Source organism: Ambystoma mexicanum, chromosome 9 (assembly GCF_040938575.1).
Source record: "Ambystoma mexicanum isolate Mex_15411 chromosome 9, UKY_AmexF1_1, whole genome shotgun sequence".
In the NCBI taxonomy this organism is placed as follows: domain Eukaryota; kingdom Metazoa; phylum Chordata; class Amphibia; order Caudata; family Ambystomatidae; genus Ambystoma; species Ambystoma mexicanum.
Genome location: NC_090931.1, coordinates 1,261,477,330 through 1,261,495,352, shown reverse-complemented (window position 1 = coordinate 1,261,495,352; position 18,023 = coordinate 1,261,477,330). Strand labels below are relative to the sequence as shown.

The 18,023-nt window shown below is 45.8% G+C and overlaps 1 protein-coding gene across 2 annotated transcripts in view; it reads left to right on the top strand.

The window, feature by feature from the left end:
• The window catches only part of CCDC93 (coiled-coil domain containing 93), a 2,015,088-nt gene that overhangs the window by 720,610 nt on the left and 1,276,455 nt on the right, over positions 1-18,023 (top strand). For both annotated transcript variants that reach the window (XM_069616593.1, XM_069616592.1), the window contains one exon: positions 12,847-12,963. In XM_069616593.1, coding sequence (XP_069472694.1) covers positions 12,847-12,963 — 117 coding nt within the window. The remainder of the gene's footprint in view (positions 1-12,846; positions 12,964-18,023) is intronic.

Genomic DNA, 18,023 nt, shown 5'->3' with positions numbered 1-18,023 from the left:
GAAGGGAGAAAGAGTCTTCCAAATGCTACATGGTTACCAGCCACCCTCCCGAGTGAATAACAGAGTTGGGGAGGCGCAGAAGCGGCAGTGGTAACAACCTAGACTCCTACATCAAAGCCACAAAAGACGTAAAGCATCTTAACACAACTGGTGAGTTGAAGGAAGCAAAGAAAGCCCATTCTGTGTTTAATTGAAATGCTTTCAACAGTATCTGAGGGATGAAGGATGCACTAGCGCTGATAAGCTGCGACAGAAAGTGAATCCATTGTTAAGAACTGTGAATACGAAATACAAAGTAGCAGAGTGGTCCAGCGAAGTGAGATTGCCCAATCGAAAGTCTCTGTGAAATGTTTTAAAGCTGTAGAGGCAGCGGGAAATAAGAGATGAGCATTAAGTAAAAAGCTCACAAGCTGTTGAACTTTGTTTTGATGAATTTGGCAAGAGAACAAAAGGAGGGTCCGAGCCCGACTGAGGGAGACCCGTATGAAAAGCAAGAGATGGGATCGAGCCTGACCGAGGAGACCTGTTTGAAAAGCAAGTCATATGTAAAGTGGAAGTAAAGATAGAAAGGAGGGTCGAACTGGTCATGTGGAGATGAGAGCGAAAATCCACCCAGTTTTGAAAGTTTTAGACAGCGAAATCAAAATACAACAGGAGGTTTGAGCCCGACTGAGGGGAGCCTATAGTGAACTGTGATCAAATAATATACTTAGACACTGTTTTTCCTAAAACTGTGTAGAAACCTGAAAGATGACCTGGACTTGGATGAGAGGAACCCGAGAGGTTAAACCTGTGAACTTTTGACTCAGACTTGAAGGGCCAAGAAAGCTGGAGGGCAGAGCCAGCTGCCTAACTGTTTGCAAGCCAAAGTGTGTTCATCCATCAAGTGTTCCATCTAGCCTCGTGCTATACAACGTGGGAACGAGAATTAATACTGATTTATATTGCCAGTCTGACATTTTGTTTCATCACTGAATTTTCCTTTTATATTCAACAGCTTTATTCGGCATAGAACCTTTAGTATAAATTCAATTTTAAGAATTTATATAAGAGAATTTGAACCTAAGAGCGAATTTGGACCGAACAGCCTGCAATGGCAGAACACCAAGCGACCAGCTAGCGAAAGCAACATTTACTTGTCATAATGGCTCATTGCACATAGACTATATTTTCATCACAGGCACTAGCTGGTCTAAGCTCCTGGACTTTGAAATAGTAGAAAGAAGTGAGAGTGATCACTATCCCCTTGTGCTGCAATTCTGCATAAAGGCATTACGTTAATTGCCGAAGCCAGACCGGTACAGGAGTCAAGCTGCGATTGGCTTCGACATTGTAAGGAAAACTATGAATTGGGCTACATGGATAGAAAGAGACGTTAAGTCAGATGTGTATGATTCCATCAGAGATAATCTGGGAAATATTCACAATAGTGGTCTGTCTAATAAAATGATCATTGCAGAATTTGAACTAATAAGCAGGAAAGAAAATTGGCCCCCTTTCTAACATATGTACCAGGGTGACCAAAGAAGAAGACCACAGTGCCAAATGCTTGGTACGACGAGGACTGTAGAAAGGCAAAGAAAGCCATTGTGTCATGTGAAAGAGCCGGTGCAGTGCTGGATTAGCACTGCCTCTGGGATCTCAGGGCAAAATATAAGGCCCTAACATTAACAAAAAAGCAGTCTCAGTCAAAACAAGGTGGGCCGTCCTGCATACGGCATTGGCGCAGGGAGATAGTGCGGTCTTATGGGGACTAGTAACATCAAGAGAGCCGAACTCCGACCAGGCTCTCCAATGGCACATTCCTGCAGAAGAGTGGTAGACTCAATTCTTTCGTCACATGCTGTGAATATTTCCTGATGTCAGGCTTGGAAACCTTAACCTAGTGTTTTCCTATGGAAAACTTCGACACCTTAGTGTCCTATCGACGTCCTTTTTGTCTTCTTTAGGCTACACCAATAGGACGTCTGGTATAAATAGCCCCGCCCCTGTGGCTTCCCTTCAGATTTCAACTGTCTCCAAAAGTTGGGATCACCTTGGGTCTACTCTTCGTGTTCTACACATGCTTTTCGTACTTAGGCCATAATGTCATCTGTGGGCCAGAAAAAAATCACTGTTTAGGCCTTGTGCAACTTGCGGCTTAAAGAAAGTCTTCGAGGGGGACAGCCATGCAGATTGCCTGTATTGTCTTTACCTCAATCATTCGGTGGACGCCTGTGAGATCTGCCAAGGGTTTTTTCAGAAAACACTGAAAGACCGCAACCCTCGCCTGATTTGTTGGCTTAACAAGGGTACTTACCCAGGTTCGGAGGTTTCGTACTGAGGAACCATGTCTTTGGCTCTGGCAGTGACGGCGTCTACGCAGCAGAGGGTGGTGTCCACGGAACCCCCCCGCCAAGAAGCAACGCACAGAGGTGCCAGCGTCGGAGGGGGATGGAAAGTGATTCCTCTGAATCCAGGTTGCATCGGTCCATAGGTGCGAGTAACTCTATGCTGTCCAAGTCGGCGAGACCGGACAAGTCCAAGGGGTCGAGTGATAGGCCCGAGAAGTCGGCGCAGAAGTCTGTGTCGGTGGAGAAGGAGAAGGCGAGTGTGCTCGAGTCCTCCTCGAAGCACTTGTCTAAGGACCAGCATATGTCCTCTTCCAGCCGACACTCATCCAAACACTGTTCTGGCACTTCAACCACGCGGCCCACAACGTCGGAGAAGACCAGGCCTGTGGAGGCCTTAGTGCAGATGACGAAGTCATCAACAGAGATTCTGTCGTCGACGATTGTGGTGCAATCCTCACTCGACGGGGGTGTCATCGGCTCTGTCTACGGCCGTGACTGTCAGTGGCCCGCAATTGCTGTCGACAGCGCAGCTGGAGGCGGATGGTGGTGTGTTGCTGACGGAAGATCGTGGCAGTCTGGGTCCGGCTTTGGGCCATTGCTCCCGATGGATATTCTTCAACAGGATCCGGCTCAATATTCGGTGTACTCGGGTCTGGAGGAGGAGCATGAACCAGGTTTCCATCCATCGGCGCTGGGTCTGCAGGAGGCAGGTCTGTCTATGTCGAGTGGGGCTGGAGCACCCCTGTACCCGTTGGTGAACCCTCACTCTCTGCTGTCCATGCAGGTGTTAAGAACACTCCAGTCGCTGTTGGGACAATTGGATGCACCACTTCCAGCGGCTCCAAGCCCGGTGGCTCCAGTGGTGCGTGGTGTGCCTGTAGAGGCCCCTGTCCCGAGTCTCCCCAGGAATTCACCTCCAGTGCGGCTGCCATTGCCGCCACCGGTGGTTTCTACAAAGTCATCCAGAGGAAGGGGAGCTGGTCGATTCGGATCCAGAGAGCGGACCTTTGGGACACGCTTTCAACTGTGTCTTCGTCGCCCAGGAGAGACGATACATGGGATAGAAACCCAGAGGTGGAACCGCCTAGTAGCCCGGCTCAGCCAGCTCCACCGGATGATATTGGGGCATTTCACGCTATGATGGCGAAGGCGTGCCAAGAATTTGGGCTTGCTCCTGAAGAGGAGCGAAAAGACTGTTTTCTCTTTGATCACATGGGGAAGCGACGGAAGGCAGTCTTCTTGGTCCCCATTTTGGACCTTTTGTGGCAGGAGGGCTTGCACACGATGCGCCATCCTTTTTTGCAACCAGCCGTGAAGGGGTGTCTGAAGAAGAAGTTTAAGGCACCTGAATCTAACCCCACGTGCAAATGTCTCAGCCCACGCCGGAGTCGGTGGTTTCGGCGGTGGCTAGTCGGAAGGCGAGGAGCCAGCACAAGTGTGTTACGCCCCCAGACAGTGAGGCCAGGAAAACAAGATGCTTTCGGGAAGAAAGTCCTCACGGTGGGCGCTACGACAGTGAAGGCTGCGTATTCCTTGGCCATTATGGCCAGGTATGACAGGGAGATGTGGCACCGTTGGTCCCCGCTCTTGGAACATCTCCCAGAACAACAACGCAAAGAAGCTATGCTGCTGGTTCGAGAGGGGGAGGAGGCCTCCAACCACAGCATCAACATTGCAGTTGACTTGGCGGAGTCAGGCTTCAAGCAAATAAATAATGGTGTTCTCGGGAGGCAAGATTGGCTGCACGGCACTGACTTTTGTCCAGAGGTCCAACATAAAGTAGTGGATATGCCCTGTGAGGGGGAGCAGCTCTTTGAAGAAAAAATCGATGAGGCGCTAAAGGGAGTGAAGGAAGACACTGAGATAGCGAAGTCCCTGGGGTGTCTGCAAACAGGACGCTCTTTTCGTCCCTTTCGGGCGTTTCGAGGGGCTGCTTCCCGCGACCGAGGTTACAGTCACCCCGGTTACTCTTCCCAAGGCTTCAAGCGCTCGTTCCTTTCGGTGCAGAAAAGGAAAGACTATCAGATCCAGCGTAAGAAGGGTCCAGTCTCCTCATTTGCTAAGGGACGCAGTCGAAGTCTCACCAATAACTGCCATGCGGGCAGTCAACCTGGGTGCAGAGTGTCGCGACACGTCAATGAGTGGAATCTTATTACTACGGACCGCTGGATACGGTACGTCTCAACCACTCGTCTGAGTTTCAGCATCCTGAACTCCCAATTCCAACGGTACATGTGGTGCAGCCGCACCTCCCTGTACTGCGGCAGGAGGTCGAACGCATGTTGGCAAAAGGGCTGATAGAACCACTCCTGGTGTCGGAACGGTGCCAGGGGTGTACTCTTGGTATTTTGTCATCAAAAAGGCCAATGGAAACTGGAGTCCTATTCTAGCTCTTCGGCCGTTGAGCAAGAATCTGCAATGTCTGAAGTTCAAGATGCTTACGCTGCAGGATGTGATCTGGGCGGTGCAGCCGGGAGAGTTCCTGGCATCGTTAGATTTGGAAGACGCTTACTTCCACATCCCGATGATGCCAAACCATTGCACGTTCCTGCGCTTTCTGGTCGGGGACGATCATTACCAGTCTGTGTCCTACGGTTTGAGCTGAAGTCTGCGCCCAGAACATTTACAAAATGCCTAGCTCCAGTCGCTGCCTTCCCCTGTTACAATGGCTGGGGTTCGAAGTAAACTTTGCAAAATCCTTTCTGACGCCATCCAGGGAGTTGGTCTTTCTCAGTGCTCAGTTTCTCACACAGGACAATCTGGTGAAGCCTTTGGGTGAGAGAGTGGTGAAGTTGCAGTCCAGAGAGGCCGAATGGGGCCAAGGAACAGTGTTCTCGGTCTGCAGTTACATGTCGCTGCTGGGTTCCATGGCGTCCTGCATCCCGCTTATCCCGAACTGTCGCTTGTTCATGCGACCGGTGCAGTTATTTCTCACAGACAGGTGGTCGCAGAGTTGAGGGTTGTGGTTGGACAAGGTGGTAATCTCCGGGGGACTTGTGGAAACCCTGAGATGGTGGGCACGCACAGACAATCTTGTACGGGGCATGCCCCTGCTGGAGCCGGATTTTCAGTTTACTATAGTGGCGGACGCCTCCCAGGTGGGTTGGGGGGCGCACCTCGACCAGTCGCAGGTCCAGGGCCTGTAGTCTCGGGAGGAGGCATTATTGCACATCAACGTACTGGAGTTGAGAGTGGTGCACTGGACCCTGGAATCCTTTCTACCTCGCATCCAACGCGCGGTGGTTCGAGCGTTGACAGACAATACCACCACAATGTTCTATTTGAGGAAGCAGGGGGGAACGCATTCTTGGCTCATGTTCAGAGAGGCTCAGGAGGTGTGGCATTGGGACATTGCTCGGGGAATTCACATTACAGCTTACCATCTGCCAGGGGTACAGAATGTGCAGGCAGGTGCTCTCAGCAGAGACGGGGAGCAGTTGCACGAGTGGCGTTGAAGAAGGAGCAGGTGATGAAGATCTTCAGGAAGTGGGGGTTTCCCCCTCTCGACTTGTTTGCCACGCCAAAGAACAAGCAGTGCCCATTGTTTGCCAGCAGAGTGGCTCATCCAGAGTCAAAAGGAGACGTGTTATCGTTCCCATGGAAGGGCCTCTTCGGGTATGCGGTCCCTCCGTTTCTGCTGGTTCAGCGGACTACCCAGTGGGTGTGCAAATACCCAAGCAGAGTGATCTTAGTCGTCCCATTCTGGCCCAGACAGACGTGGTTATCAGATCTCCTTCATCTAGCAGTGGAAGTGCCGCTTCGTCTGGGGGCGGAACAGGATCTGCTATTGCAGGACGAAGGGAGAGTGTGGCATTACGATCCCACATCTCTCAGCATGCCTGCATAGCTCCTGACCACTCTGAGTTCAGTCATCTAGGTATTTCACAGGAGTGCCGTCAGATCCTGGAGGTGGCAAAGGTGCTTCACACTAATATCTCTTACAGTAGAAAATGGGCAAGATTATGTGCCTGGTGTGAACAGCAGCCGGGTGTGCAGCCTTTGGAGGTTTCACCGGCCCAGGTTCTTCCATATTTGCTGCATCTAGCGCAGGGGGGGCCTGGCGTTGTCTTCAGTCAAGGTGCATTTAACAGCCATTTCCAGATTCACCAGACGGGGCCATGCTACTCCTCTGTTTAGTGACAGATTGGTTAAGCATTTTCTGAAACATTTCCCCCGGAGAAAAGGTTTGCTCTGGTATGGAGTCTCAATGTGGTTCTCGCTGCTCTCATGAAACCGAAGTTTCAGCCCATGTCAACTGCATCCTTGAAGTTCCTCTCGTGGAAAGTCGCATTTCTAGTGGCAATCACATCTGCCAGAAGGAATTTGGAGCTTCAGGCGCTGGTCATTGACCAGTCGTACCTGTGATTCATGAGAGACCAGGTTCTCCTATCTACTAATCCGCACTTCATACCAATAGTGCCTTCAGCGTTTCACAAACACGCTACAATTGCTTTGCCCTCGTTCTTCCCTAAGGCGACCACACCGGCGGGAAGTGCCCTGCATTCCCTGGACGTCAAGAGGGCGCTGAGGTTTTATCTGGCACGTACTGAAGACTTCAGGCAGTCGAAACAGCTGTTTGTGGCGTTTGGTCCCTCCAGCAAGGGACAATCCATTTCCGCGCAAGGACTTTCCGTTTGGGTCTCGTCCATAATTTCATTTTGTCACAAAAAGGCTGGCAAGCCCTTGAGGGGCAATCCTAAGGCCCATTCTACAAGGTCCACAGCGTCGTCGGCGGCGCTCTGGGCTGGAATCTCACTCATTAAGTAACAAAAAAAAGGCTCCAACCACAAACAAATATTTCTAACTCTTGCCTCACTTAAAGTATACTATTGTATTTTGTCAGGTTGCTGTTTTCTAAAAAGATGCTTCATAATTAAGCTGAGTATCCAAACGTAGGGATTATTTTCTTCTGGATATAAATTCCAATAATCTGCCCTGAGCCAATGTTTTCTTGCTCAAAGCATTTTATTTTTATTCATCTAAACCAGTCCCTGGGACTGGATTTGTATTGCACATAATTCCATAGTACAATAAATGAACAGAATATGAGTGTTGCGGTTCTTCACATGGGACAAAACATCACAAAGTATATATCAGAGGTGTGTTAGTATTACTTTGTGGAGTAAATATTGCATCATATTCACATTGTTACATAGTGGCATCCAAAGCAATAATATTTACATAACATAAATAGTAATCTGCATTGTTATACACACATTCCCTCGTATTAATCCATAGGGCAGGTGTGTTCATATCTGTGCAATTTTTCTTTGGAAACAAAAACAAACAGAAAAAGGATTCAAACTAGAAACCCTAAGTTGACTGTGGAGCCGATATCAGTTTAGGATGTCAGCTCCTAAATGGGTTAAAATTATTTCCACAGAGTACCAAACCACTGGTCTACGCCAGGGGGAGTAACCCCCTGAGAAGTGCAGGTGGAATATGCTAGCGTTTTCTTGTGCTTGAACCACAGGTGTTTCGGCTTCTTGCGTGAAAAGCCTTCATCCGGGCCTTTGGGTTTGTTTCTTTGGTTGGCTTCTGGTAGAAGCTAAATTATTGGCTGTCCTCCTGCTTGTAGTGATGATATCAAGCTGTGGAGGGCGCCCATTACTTGTTCCGGGTAGTAGTTTGTATGTCTTCTAGTGTACATGCCCCTTGAGTGAAATTGTAGGCGCTATTGGTTAGGGCGTTGATGATCACCTTGGACATTAGTTGTCATGCGAGCGTGATAATAACCTCTATTGAAGGAAGAGGAGAGGCAAACGCTTACTGGGACTTCTGAAGTTGGATGTAGCTACTCTCTGGGCTGGCTGCAGTAACGTCCTTTTACAAGCATCGGAGCCGCTGGAGAAATGTCCACTCACTCATTGACATTTGCCAGACGGCTTCTTAGACAGTGCCGTGTACCTTCACCAGACACTACTGTCTGGGTAAGCAACATGTTGAAGATGTGCAGGTGGGACAGACATTCCTTCAATGCCTGTTTCAATAAGGTAAGCCCTGCAGCTTCCGGGGTTTGTGATTTACTCTATCACTTGCTGTTTCTGTTATCATGCATGTTGTTGGATGTGGATGTTATTCGTTATGTTCGTGGTTATGGCCTGGGGGCATGGGGTTGGTTTGCCTGTCATGCACCTCCAATGGTTGGTCATACTGCTATGTAATGTGTTCACAGCATGTGAATCCATGAAAGATCCAATGCTGGAGAAGGGAGTGGTTTCTTAACTGTAACTCCAGTTCTCCAGCGTTGGTATCTTTCATGGATTCACATGCGCCCACCGGCCTCCCCCTGCAGGCAAACCGTGATTCGTATTTCCTCTACTTTGGAGGTTAAAATCTGAAGCAAAGCTGCGGGGGCGGGGCTATTTACACCAGGCGTCCTATTGGTGTAGCCTAAAGCACCCAAAAAGGATGTCGATAGGACACTAAGGTTTCAAAGTTTTCCATAGGAAAACGCTATGTTAAAGTTACAGAGGTTTCCCAGCCTGACAACGAGAAATATTCACAGCATGTGAATCCATGAAAGATACCCATGCTGGATAAATGGAGTCACAGGTAAGAAACTACTTCCATCTCCTGACTGTATGCAAACCCAGATCTACTAGCAGGGACTGAGCCTGCGCAAAAAGAGAATGACCTAAACCCTGGCCTACTGTGATTGATGAGGTCAAAAATGCCCTGAATTTACAAAAACTGGGAAAAGCGGCTGGCCCTGATCGATCCTTGTGGACTTCTACAAAGATGAAATCTTTATTTGGTCTCCAATTCTGCTTAAGGTTTTTAATGCTGTCATCAGTGCAAGAGAAATCCCTAAGACTTGGAGAGAGGCAACCATAGTCCCCATATATATATATATATATATATATATATATATATATATATATATATGAAAGGGGAAGGGGACTTCGAGAGAATTACAGCCCAAACTCGTTATTAGACTGTCGGAAAAATATTTGAAAGAATAATCCTGACCAGACTCCAAACTTGGGTGAACGAAGCAAGGGTTATTACAGGAACACAAGCATGTTTTTGCACTCGTAGACAGTGCACCATTGCTTTATTTTATTTTTATTGATCCCAAAATATGTAATTCTGTCCAAAAATGTTCTTGATCTAAAATCAGCCTTTGATACTGTCTCAAGAACTACCATTTGGCAGGTATTAAGGGAACGTAATGTACCCAAGCCACTGATGGATTCTATTAAACTATTATACTCAAAATCTGAGGTATCAGTCCGCTCTGGAGTCCGGGGAAGCAATCAAAAGTCGTTTGTAGTGAATAGAGGGGTGCTCCAGGGATGTGTCCAGGTGCCCCTTCTCTTCTTTATATGCAAGGCTTAATAGATGCACTAGAAAAGGATGCTCTAGACGCCCCAAGAATTGCGAACAAGAAATTGCCTACCCTTTTCTATGTTGATGATGCGGTCATTCTGTCCATATCCCCTAAGGGTCTTGAGACATTGTTGGCAATTTTTAAGAGCAAGTGTAGCGAGCTTGGCCTGGAATTGAATGCTGCCAAAACTAAAGTTGTTGTCTTTAAGCCTCCCCATATGAAGAATGTTTCTATGAAAATAATGGCAGATGGCTGGCATAAAGTTGGAACAAGACACATATTTTGACTACCTGGGAATTAGGTTCCATGATTCAGGGGGCTGGTCTGATCAACTTAGTAAGGCCAAGTCTAGCCTGCGAAAGTATAGCAGTGGAATATACTTTTTTTTTTCTTACAGTCATGGTAGTGGGGCAATTTCCACGTCACTAGAATTATATGATAAGCTGGCCAATACAAGTGGCATTTCATGGGGCAGAGCTGTGGGGTTATTCTAAATCGGTCCCACTGTCAAGTACTGAGAATACGTTTTTGAAAATGTACTGCTGATATCTACAAGTGCCGTGACATCATTGGTGGTAGCGCTCCTTAGTGTTTTTCCCATAGCCATCCAGGTTGCTGCCAAGCCGGTACTTTATTGGGTCAGACTACGCTCTGTGTCGGGCCTGTCAACATACCGGGAGGCTTTGACATTTTTTTAAACTTTTGGACGTGGCAAAAAGTTGTGGTTGGCTGGCCCACGTAAAGCATCTATTATATACGTGGGATGAGATAGCCCTCTCGGATAATCCACTGTAATAATTCTGTCAAAACTGAGCTTAAAGCGAAGGCAAGGAAGAACGCTATGGAAAGGCTGGAAGTGCAATGGGCGTCCTTGAAGAATGCTCGAGTTATCACGCAGTCAAATTACAGGGAATCTCGCTGAGCCTTCTGGATGAAATCCAACCCCCTTATGCCCATTCTCTGTATATACGAATGATGCTGGGGATATTAAATATAGCATGGTGCACTAGCACATGGTCTACATCGTGATCTGGGCTATGCCCACTGTGTGCTTCTACTAATGAAACCTTAACATATTACATGCTAATTTGCCCTGTTACTACGGATTTAAGGAGAGTGTATTTGAAACCATTATTTGCTACTTTGGGAGTGCGTGGCACAAAGGTAGCTATGCAACATTTAATGTGCTCATTTTTCATCTGCACGTTATGTTCATCGAGCCTAGCTATTAGTGTTTTTAATAAAGGGGCTGCAAAGGTGCTCTCCTCATCAAAGTGATACTGGATGAAGATGTAATACGGTTTTTGGCTGGTCTTTTAGGACTTGCTCAGTTAATTTATTTGTTCGATATATGCTTTTTATCGTATTCCTTTAACACTTGTAAATCTAATTTATTGAATTTTTCACTTGTATGAATTGGTGAAATTGAATTTATGCTAAAGGTTCTATGACAAATAAAGCTGTTGATTTTTCGTTTTGTAGGTGCATATCCCTATATCACATTAGAGTGTGTTAGAGTGAGGGCAGGCATTAGGTTTTTGTTAGTATAGGCCTTTATTATTTGACTAAGACTGACTAGGACTGTTTCTTTATTATTTGATGGTCGAGATTACTCCCATCCTAGTTGTAGGGCCAGATAGGAGTTTTTCCAACCCCCTTGAATCTAACGGTAAAGGTTTTGAAAACGTGCAACTCTTGTGTCTGTGTCTGCTTGTGATACCATACCTCCCTTACAGTACCATACATGCATTTCCCAAAATTCATCTAATTTCTTCTGAAATTTAATCCAGATGTTTCAGAGGTTCTCCTTGTTGGCCCATTCTGGACAAGACTGGCTTTGTTTACATTGCTTCAAAGCAGAGGTTACGGTTTGTGCTTTGGAGATTGGGATGCAACTTTTGCATAAGGCTGGGGCTTTTCAAAAGTCATTTAACGTATACAAGCACATTGGAGGCCAGCTACTTAAAGTTTACATAGTATGCTTTGGAAAAAGTGTTTTTGGTGCAGGGAGAAAGGTTTTTTGCCGACGCGTGTGATTCTGTTCTATTTTGAATCTCTGAAGGCGTGCTTTTAGTTGAGCTTCTGTACTCGGTGGGGTCAATGGGCAGCAGTGCAAACTTGTGGAGAGGTGCTGGAAGGCAGTTTTCCGCTGGAACTGCTTGCTATCAGAGTACTACACAATTTAAACATTGGTAGACGCTAGTTCACCCAAATGTGCTGGAGTTATCATTGTCCTTATTTCTGGAGTCTTTCTAAAAGTCACAATTTGAACTTATGCAGGAGGCACCACTTAGCCTGCATAAGTAGTCTTCCTTGTGGCAGCTGCTTAAGGTCAGTTAATTTGTGCCATCTAAACTTTCTTGGATCATAAGTTTCACTTTCATTTTATACCCAATGTGGTAATTTTGCCTTGGTATCTTTTGAACAGTAGATGACTCCTCAATTTGAAGCAGATCAGGGGTGCTTCAAGTGTTTTTACAGTGTTCATTATTTCAGGATGAGCAATTGTTGCATCGTTAGATGGTTTCATCATTTATTTGTATCTTTGAGTGCACCTTTGTAAGGCAAATTCTCTCTTAGCTAAATTTGGTCTATCACGTCTAGGCAACAAAGTCCTTTACCAATGCTTAGCATCTGAATTATTCTTGGCATAACTATAGAGGGAAATTGCAGATCCAGTTTCCCAGATTTCATAATTCATCACACTATGGACAAATACAGCCTCATCAATTGTCTGTTGAAAATTGACACAATTGCACAATACTTAAACACCAAGAAAGGACAGCACTTTCTAGTTCATACCACAACAAGACAGATACAGGTAGCCCATCTTCAAGAAATCCACTGTTTTGAACTTCTCCAATATACCCCCAACCCTCAAGTTGGATCACATATGAAGATATTGTCATCCCTTTACTGTTTGCCCTCTATGGAATTGCCCGCACCTACCTCATTAAAATAGTCAATGGCTCCCTCACTCAACAAATCTTCCCCATGTGCTCAAGACTGGACAAATATTGCATTTTCTGCAGAATCTTTTATTTTATTTCACAAGGAATGTAACAAAGAAGGCCAGAACTCGGAGTAATGACGATTACCTGTAAATCATCAGGCTATCAGTTCATGTGTTTTCTTGTTGTGCAATTGCTGTTTTTTAAATTCTGATCTTTTTCTTCAAAGCAATCTGAACTTTCTGCAGAAGAGCGTCCTGAAAAGCTTGGAGCAACACAACAACATCGCAGAAAAATAGCATCTCTTAACAAGCAAATCTCACAAAAAACCATTCTACTGGATCAGGTACTCTTTTATTCTATTACAAATGAATTAAAGCAGACTTCCATATGTCCGATGTGCTTGGAATCTGTTTTTCATCCTGAAGCTGGTCTCCAAGAATGAAATACATGTAACCCCTCTAATGCTGAGAATGTGCATGTCCTGTTAGGAAATACTGTACCTTCCCAGTGCTAAGAGCACTCTGTATACGCTCTTACCAAATGTGCTGTTAATTATGCATAGCAATGCATGCAGCAGTGAACATCAGCCCAACATTGCTGGGCCCCGGTCCCCATTGCCACCAGACCCTCAATTGCCTGGAGAACGAGGCAGGGTGATTAGTGAAACTATACTGGAGACCTCCACTATGCCTTCTTTCAGAGTAGCTTTTAATTTACATATTAAACTACCACTTGCCCTGTGTGAGGAGCCAAGAATGAGACGCGGACACAGATGAGATGTGTTTGCAGCTACAAACTTTTATTAAAACAAATGTGGGTTGGAAAATTCCTCACTGTCCCTAATCTAGGAGGACATTGCCTACCTCAACCAAAATGAATGGCTCTGTCCTGTGTCAAAATATCCAAATAAATGTACGTCCTGTGTCCGTAATCCTATTCTGGGCCTGACACTCTAAAATAACTCCTAGATGTAAAGGGTATTATTATCTCTTGAGTGCCCAGATAATCAAGTTCAACACAAAGGTTTAAATCCAACAAAAATGGACAATGTTCACAGTTCCAGGGAATAGCGTCCTTCCCCAGACTCTTTGTATTAAAGAAAAACAAGTTCAAAAGGAGTAATCAGGTTTCCCATAGGATTACTCTCTCTCCTTGGTGTATTTGCTTGTTTTGGGGAAATCGCTCCCTTCTCCAAGCTTTCTCTTCACTTCAAAATCCTAAAGGTATGTTTTTTCCTTTGTACACTTTTATAACAGTTCACAAGCTCTAGGGCATGGCCTTCCTTGAGATTCTTCTTTCAATAGTTTGCACAATAGTTTGGTTCTATGTTTATTAATCGCCCGTTTTTTTTTTCTGCTGCACTTTTTGGCAACATTTTTGCCGAACAAAAATCAACTATTTCTTTTTCATTTGTGGGAGGTCCCACCAAATCCCCCTCCCCTATAATTTTTTCCAAATACCACCATCCCACCCTACCCCTTATATGCCCTCCCATATTTTTTTAGGTTTTTTTTGGCAACACTTTTTCATCAAAAAGTGACACGCAAAAAAAACGAGCGATAAATGAACATCGTACCCAATAGTTTTACTCTCAAGGGCATGATTCTTCCTTGAAACACATTACAATATGCACCCACATTTGTCTTCACTTGGTAGGACTTTATTACACAAACAATTAACTTCATCAGGTATACTTCCTTGCTAAGACTTTATTGTGCACAACACATTCTCTTTTAAAGGTAGGGTTTAACACCCCATTTGTAACTGGTTCTACAAATACTTTCACTTCTTTGATGACTTTATTTTTGGTCTTCCGCTGCGTTTTTATGAAGCGCTAAGCTTGATTAGACGACCTGGTAGCCCATTCGTGTTCTTTGGGTTTACCAGTATTTTATGATTTCCCCCTTCCTTCGGTTTCTTTCATTCTGTGCTATTCCTACAGAGCGGTATACGCTCGCTAGCAGTGCGGTAACCCACTCGTGCTCCCTTAGCTTACTGGTTGCCTCCAGCTTTCCTTTGCTTCCTTCTTCAGCGTATTAGCTCTGCGTTCTCTCCGTGAAGTGCTGCCCTTTCACTGGGCCTTCTTCCTCAGTGCATGGTTCCCGCCGCTTTTGCCCCTCGAGCGGTGAACCGTCTGCACCTCGGCTGCTTCATCCTGGATTCGGGTTTGCCTCCAGCGTGGTCTTTGGCTTTGTTACGGGTTACGAGGCAGACCGGCATCTGAAGATCTCTCCTCTCCTTCTCCTCGTTATCTGTAGCTGGCTCGGATTTAAACTTTCTGGCTTGATTATACCTTTTCCAACAACTAGACTGCTTTGTTGGTCGCCCAGTCCTTGTGATCTTCATTACTCTGTTGTTGTGTCTCGTGTGAGTGGATACTGAACTTCATTGGAAGTGATCCTCACTGCTCACTGCCTCGTCCCACTTGTGAATATATTATCCCTAATGGGAGTTTGGAGAGTAGTCAAAGTAGATTTACCAAGAGGTTGGGGAAGAGTGTGACAATATGCCATTAAGGTGTGGGGAATAGAGGAAACCTCTGTGGAAAGGAACAAGGGACATGTGACTGTCCCCGATGATAACATCTTATCTCCCCGATGGTCACCTTCCCCCCAGGTGGCCCTCCTTCATATAGCCGCCCCAGGGTCAGGATCAGGTAGCGGCTGCCGTCCACTGGCCACATATGGGGAGGTTAACTCGGGGAAAGGAGTGATAACATCATCAGATTCATCACACCTCCCATACTTGGAAAAGTGCTTGCCTCAAAAATGCACTTTTTAACATGCAGTTTGGATGCTCTGGAACTCTGTGTGATTGCATCTAACACCACAGGACTGGTCTCCGTAATAGCAGCAGATATGCACAGAAATGGCAAATCATGCACTACATCCCACCCAACACCACAGATAAGTGCCATATCAGCCATTTTTACGATGTGAAAAGGGGAAAATATTCACAATAAAAATAGGATATAATGGCCACATAGGAAACGTTCCCCTCCTCCACGCAGACAACTACACTGGTATTAGGGCTACCAGCACAAGAGTGCCACAGCAAGGAGATATAATATTGCTGCATGATTTAAGAGACGTTTTAAAGAAAACATGCATCTAATACATGTCATGAATCACTAGGTGCAAAGAAGTATGGATTACAAAAATATATCTTTTAAAGTTATAATACATTTGTACTCCCCTAATAAATAAAAATTACTGTGCAATCCACATGTCAAAAATTTTAAACAAATTGCTAGTCAATTAATCTGTAAAATAGACACCATACTCACTCATTACTGGGAATACGTGGACGAACACTGCTAGAAAGTTCATGCATAAGGGTCATCAGAATTGAAAGAGCCGAACGTGTAAGGCACTCTGGCAGAAAGTCACCTTGCTATGTTATGCATGCTAGCGGATGATCATCTTCAGATAGATTGGCACTGCAGTTGGAGTTTTCTCTGCAACATAGATTTTCATCTAATGTTGGAATCAGCTGACACTGTGGTAACGGCCTCCATTATACTATATTCTGGAGTGGAAGAATCATCCTCTGTATCAGTAGTCTCCTCCATTTCTTCCTGGCTTTGCCTTGTTTCCATTTCTTTGTAAGTTAATTCAGGTTGATATATGAACCCCTGAATACCAACTGTGTTTTTGTCAACAGACAAAGAAAAAACAAAGCTGTTGGGAAAGATATGGGTTTGTGTTTGATTCGGCAGAACATTATTGGAAGGTTGTATTAGACACCAATAAAGATGTTTAAATTGGGGCTACAATCAAATGAATTATGCTGGTGTTGTGATATTGGTAGAGGTACTCTTTTACATTTACTGTGGGAATGCCCGATAGTGAAATTATTTTGGAAGGTTGTAATTGATAGGATTGATTTGATTTTTGAAATACGCTTCCAAAGACCTGCAGCAAATACAATGTTGCTCTCACATTGTTAGGCAGAAACCTGTGCAGTTCCCTCTGGGACCACTGCAAAAGATTTAAGTCTACAGGTGTTGGCAGTAAACCCACTTGGTAGCAGTCTGTACCACACAGATTCACCGTGGTAGCTGTGGCTGAGCAGTCAGACTTCCCTCAAGAAGAGTTAGGCAGTATGCAGAGGATACATAATAGGTACAGAGGTACACTAGCACAAGCAAACACTGACCAGAGCTAGGTGTAAAAGTATAAACTTATTTATTAAAGGTACACTCATAAATTACACTAGCACATTAGAAAAGATAAGAAAGTCAAACACAGTTACTATTACTCATATGTACATCCCTAATCGTTTGTTGGACAATTCTAAGTTAACACCACTTATTTCCAACCACAGGTGAGCGCTTAACGTTAGATGGTACTCCAACAAGTATTACCAAAAGGGAGGAAAAAGGCAAAAATAAAGAGAGCAGTAAGGTAAAACACTTTTCACATAAGGTTTGCAAAGACAGTCAATAGTGGAACAAGGAGAATTAGTTCGGGGCCCGCATTAGAGGGAGGCAGGCGAAAATGTGCCCAAGATCACACAATGTCACAAGTCTTTGCAGGTGAGTAGAAAACGGTTTTACTATGGTTCTGAAAAGTTTAGTTAGGGTGTCCCAGACCTACTCAGGTTCGAGAGCCGAGGGCTAAATCTACCCCGTACAATCGGTGGCAAGGGAGGCCGGGCGGAACACAGTACCTTTTAAATGTGGGAAGATTCCTCCAGCGGTGGTAGTCGTTCCTGGTAGTGGGTGCAAGTCGCGGCGTCGTCCCGAGGAAGGGGTGATCTCGACGGGGAGGAAGGCTGCAGGTCGTTGCACTACCAGGGATGAGGCCAGCCGTGGAGTTCTCCGGTCACAAAGGATTTTTACCCCTCTTTCGCGGTTGAGGTAAAAAGTGGTATCCCGGTTGCCGGGGTGCTTGGCACAGGCAAGGCGGCCACAAGATGCTTCGGGACGGCGAAAAGAAGGCAGCAACTGGTTGTCCCCACCAGTTAAGGGAAGAAGACTCTCCGGCGGGAGATCTCCTCTGTCGTCGGGAAAAGTGGTGAGACGATTCTGCAGGGCTTCACCGGTGGTGTCGTCTTGGCAGGTCGGCTCGGCTTCTCCCTCTTCGGCTTCTTAGGTCCTGTGGCGACTTCTCAAGAACCAGTCCCAAAAACCCTGCTTTTATGCAGCAAACCCCCATTCATACAGCCTAGCTGTCACTTAGACATGCGAAGTGGTGAGCGGGGTGGCTCACCACTTGGGCCAATCACACTAGAGTGCGACCCGAGTTGGCAAGGCAACTCGGTCCAGGGTGCCTAAACCCCCTCCCACACCCCCTGTGGCACCCAGACAGAATGGCACCACTTTGGAGGGCTTCTGTGCAGAAGCCCGCCAAAAGTGGAACAAAGGCTCGACTCGGGTTCAGGGTTACTGAAGTGAACCTA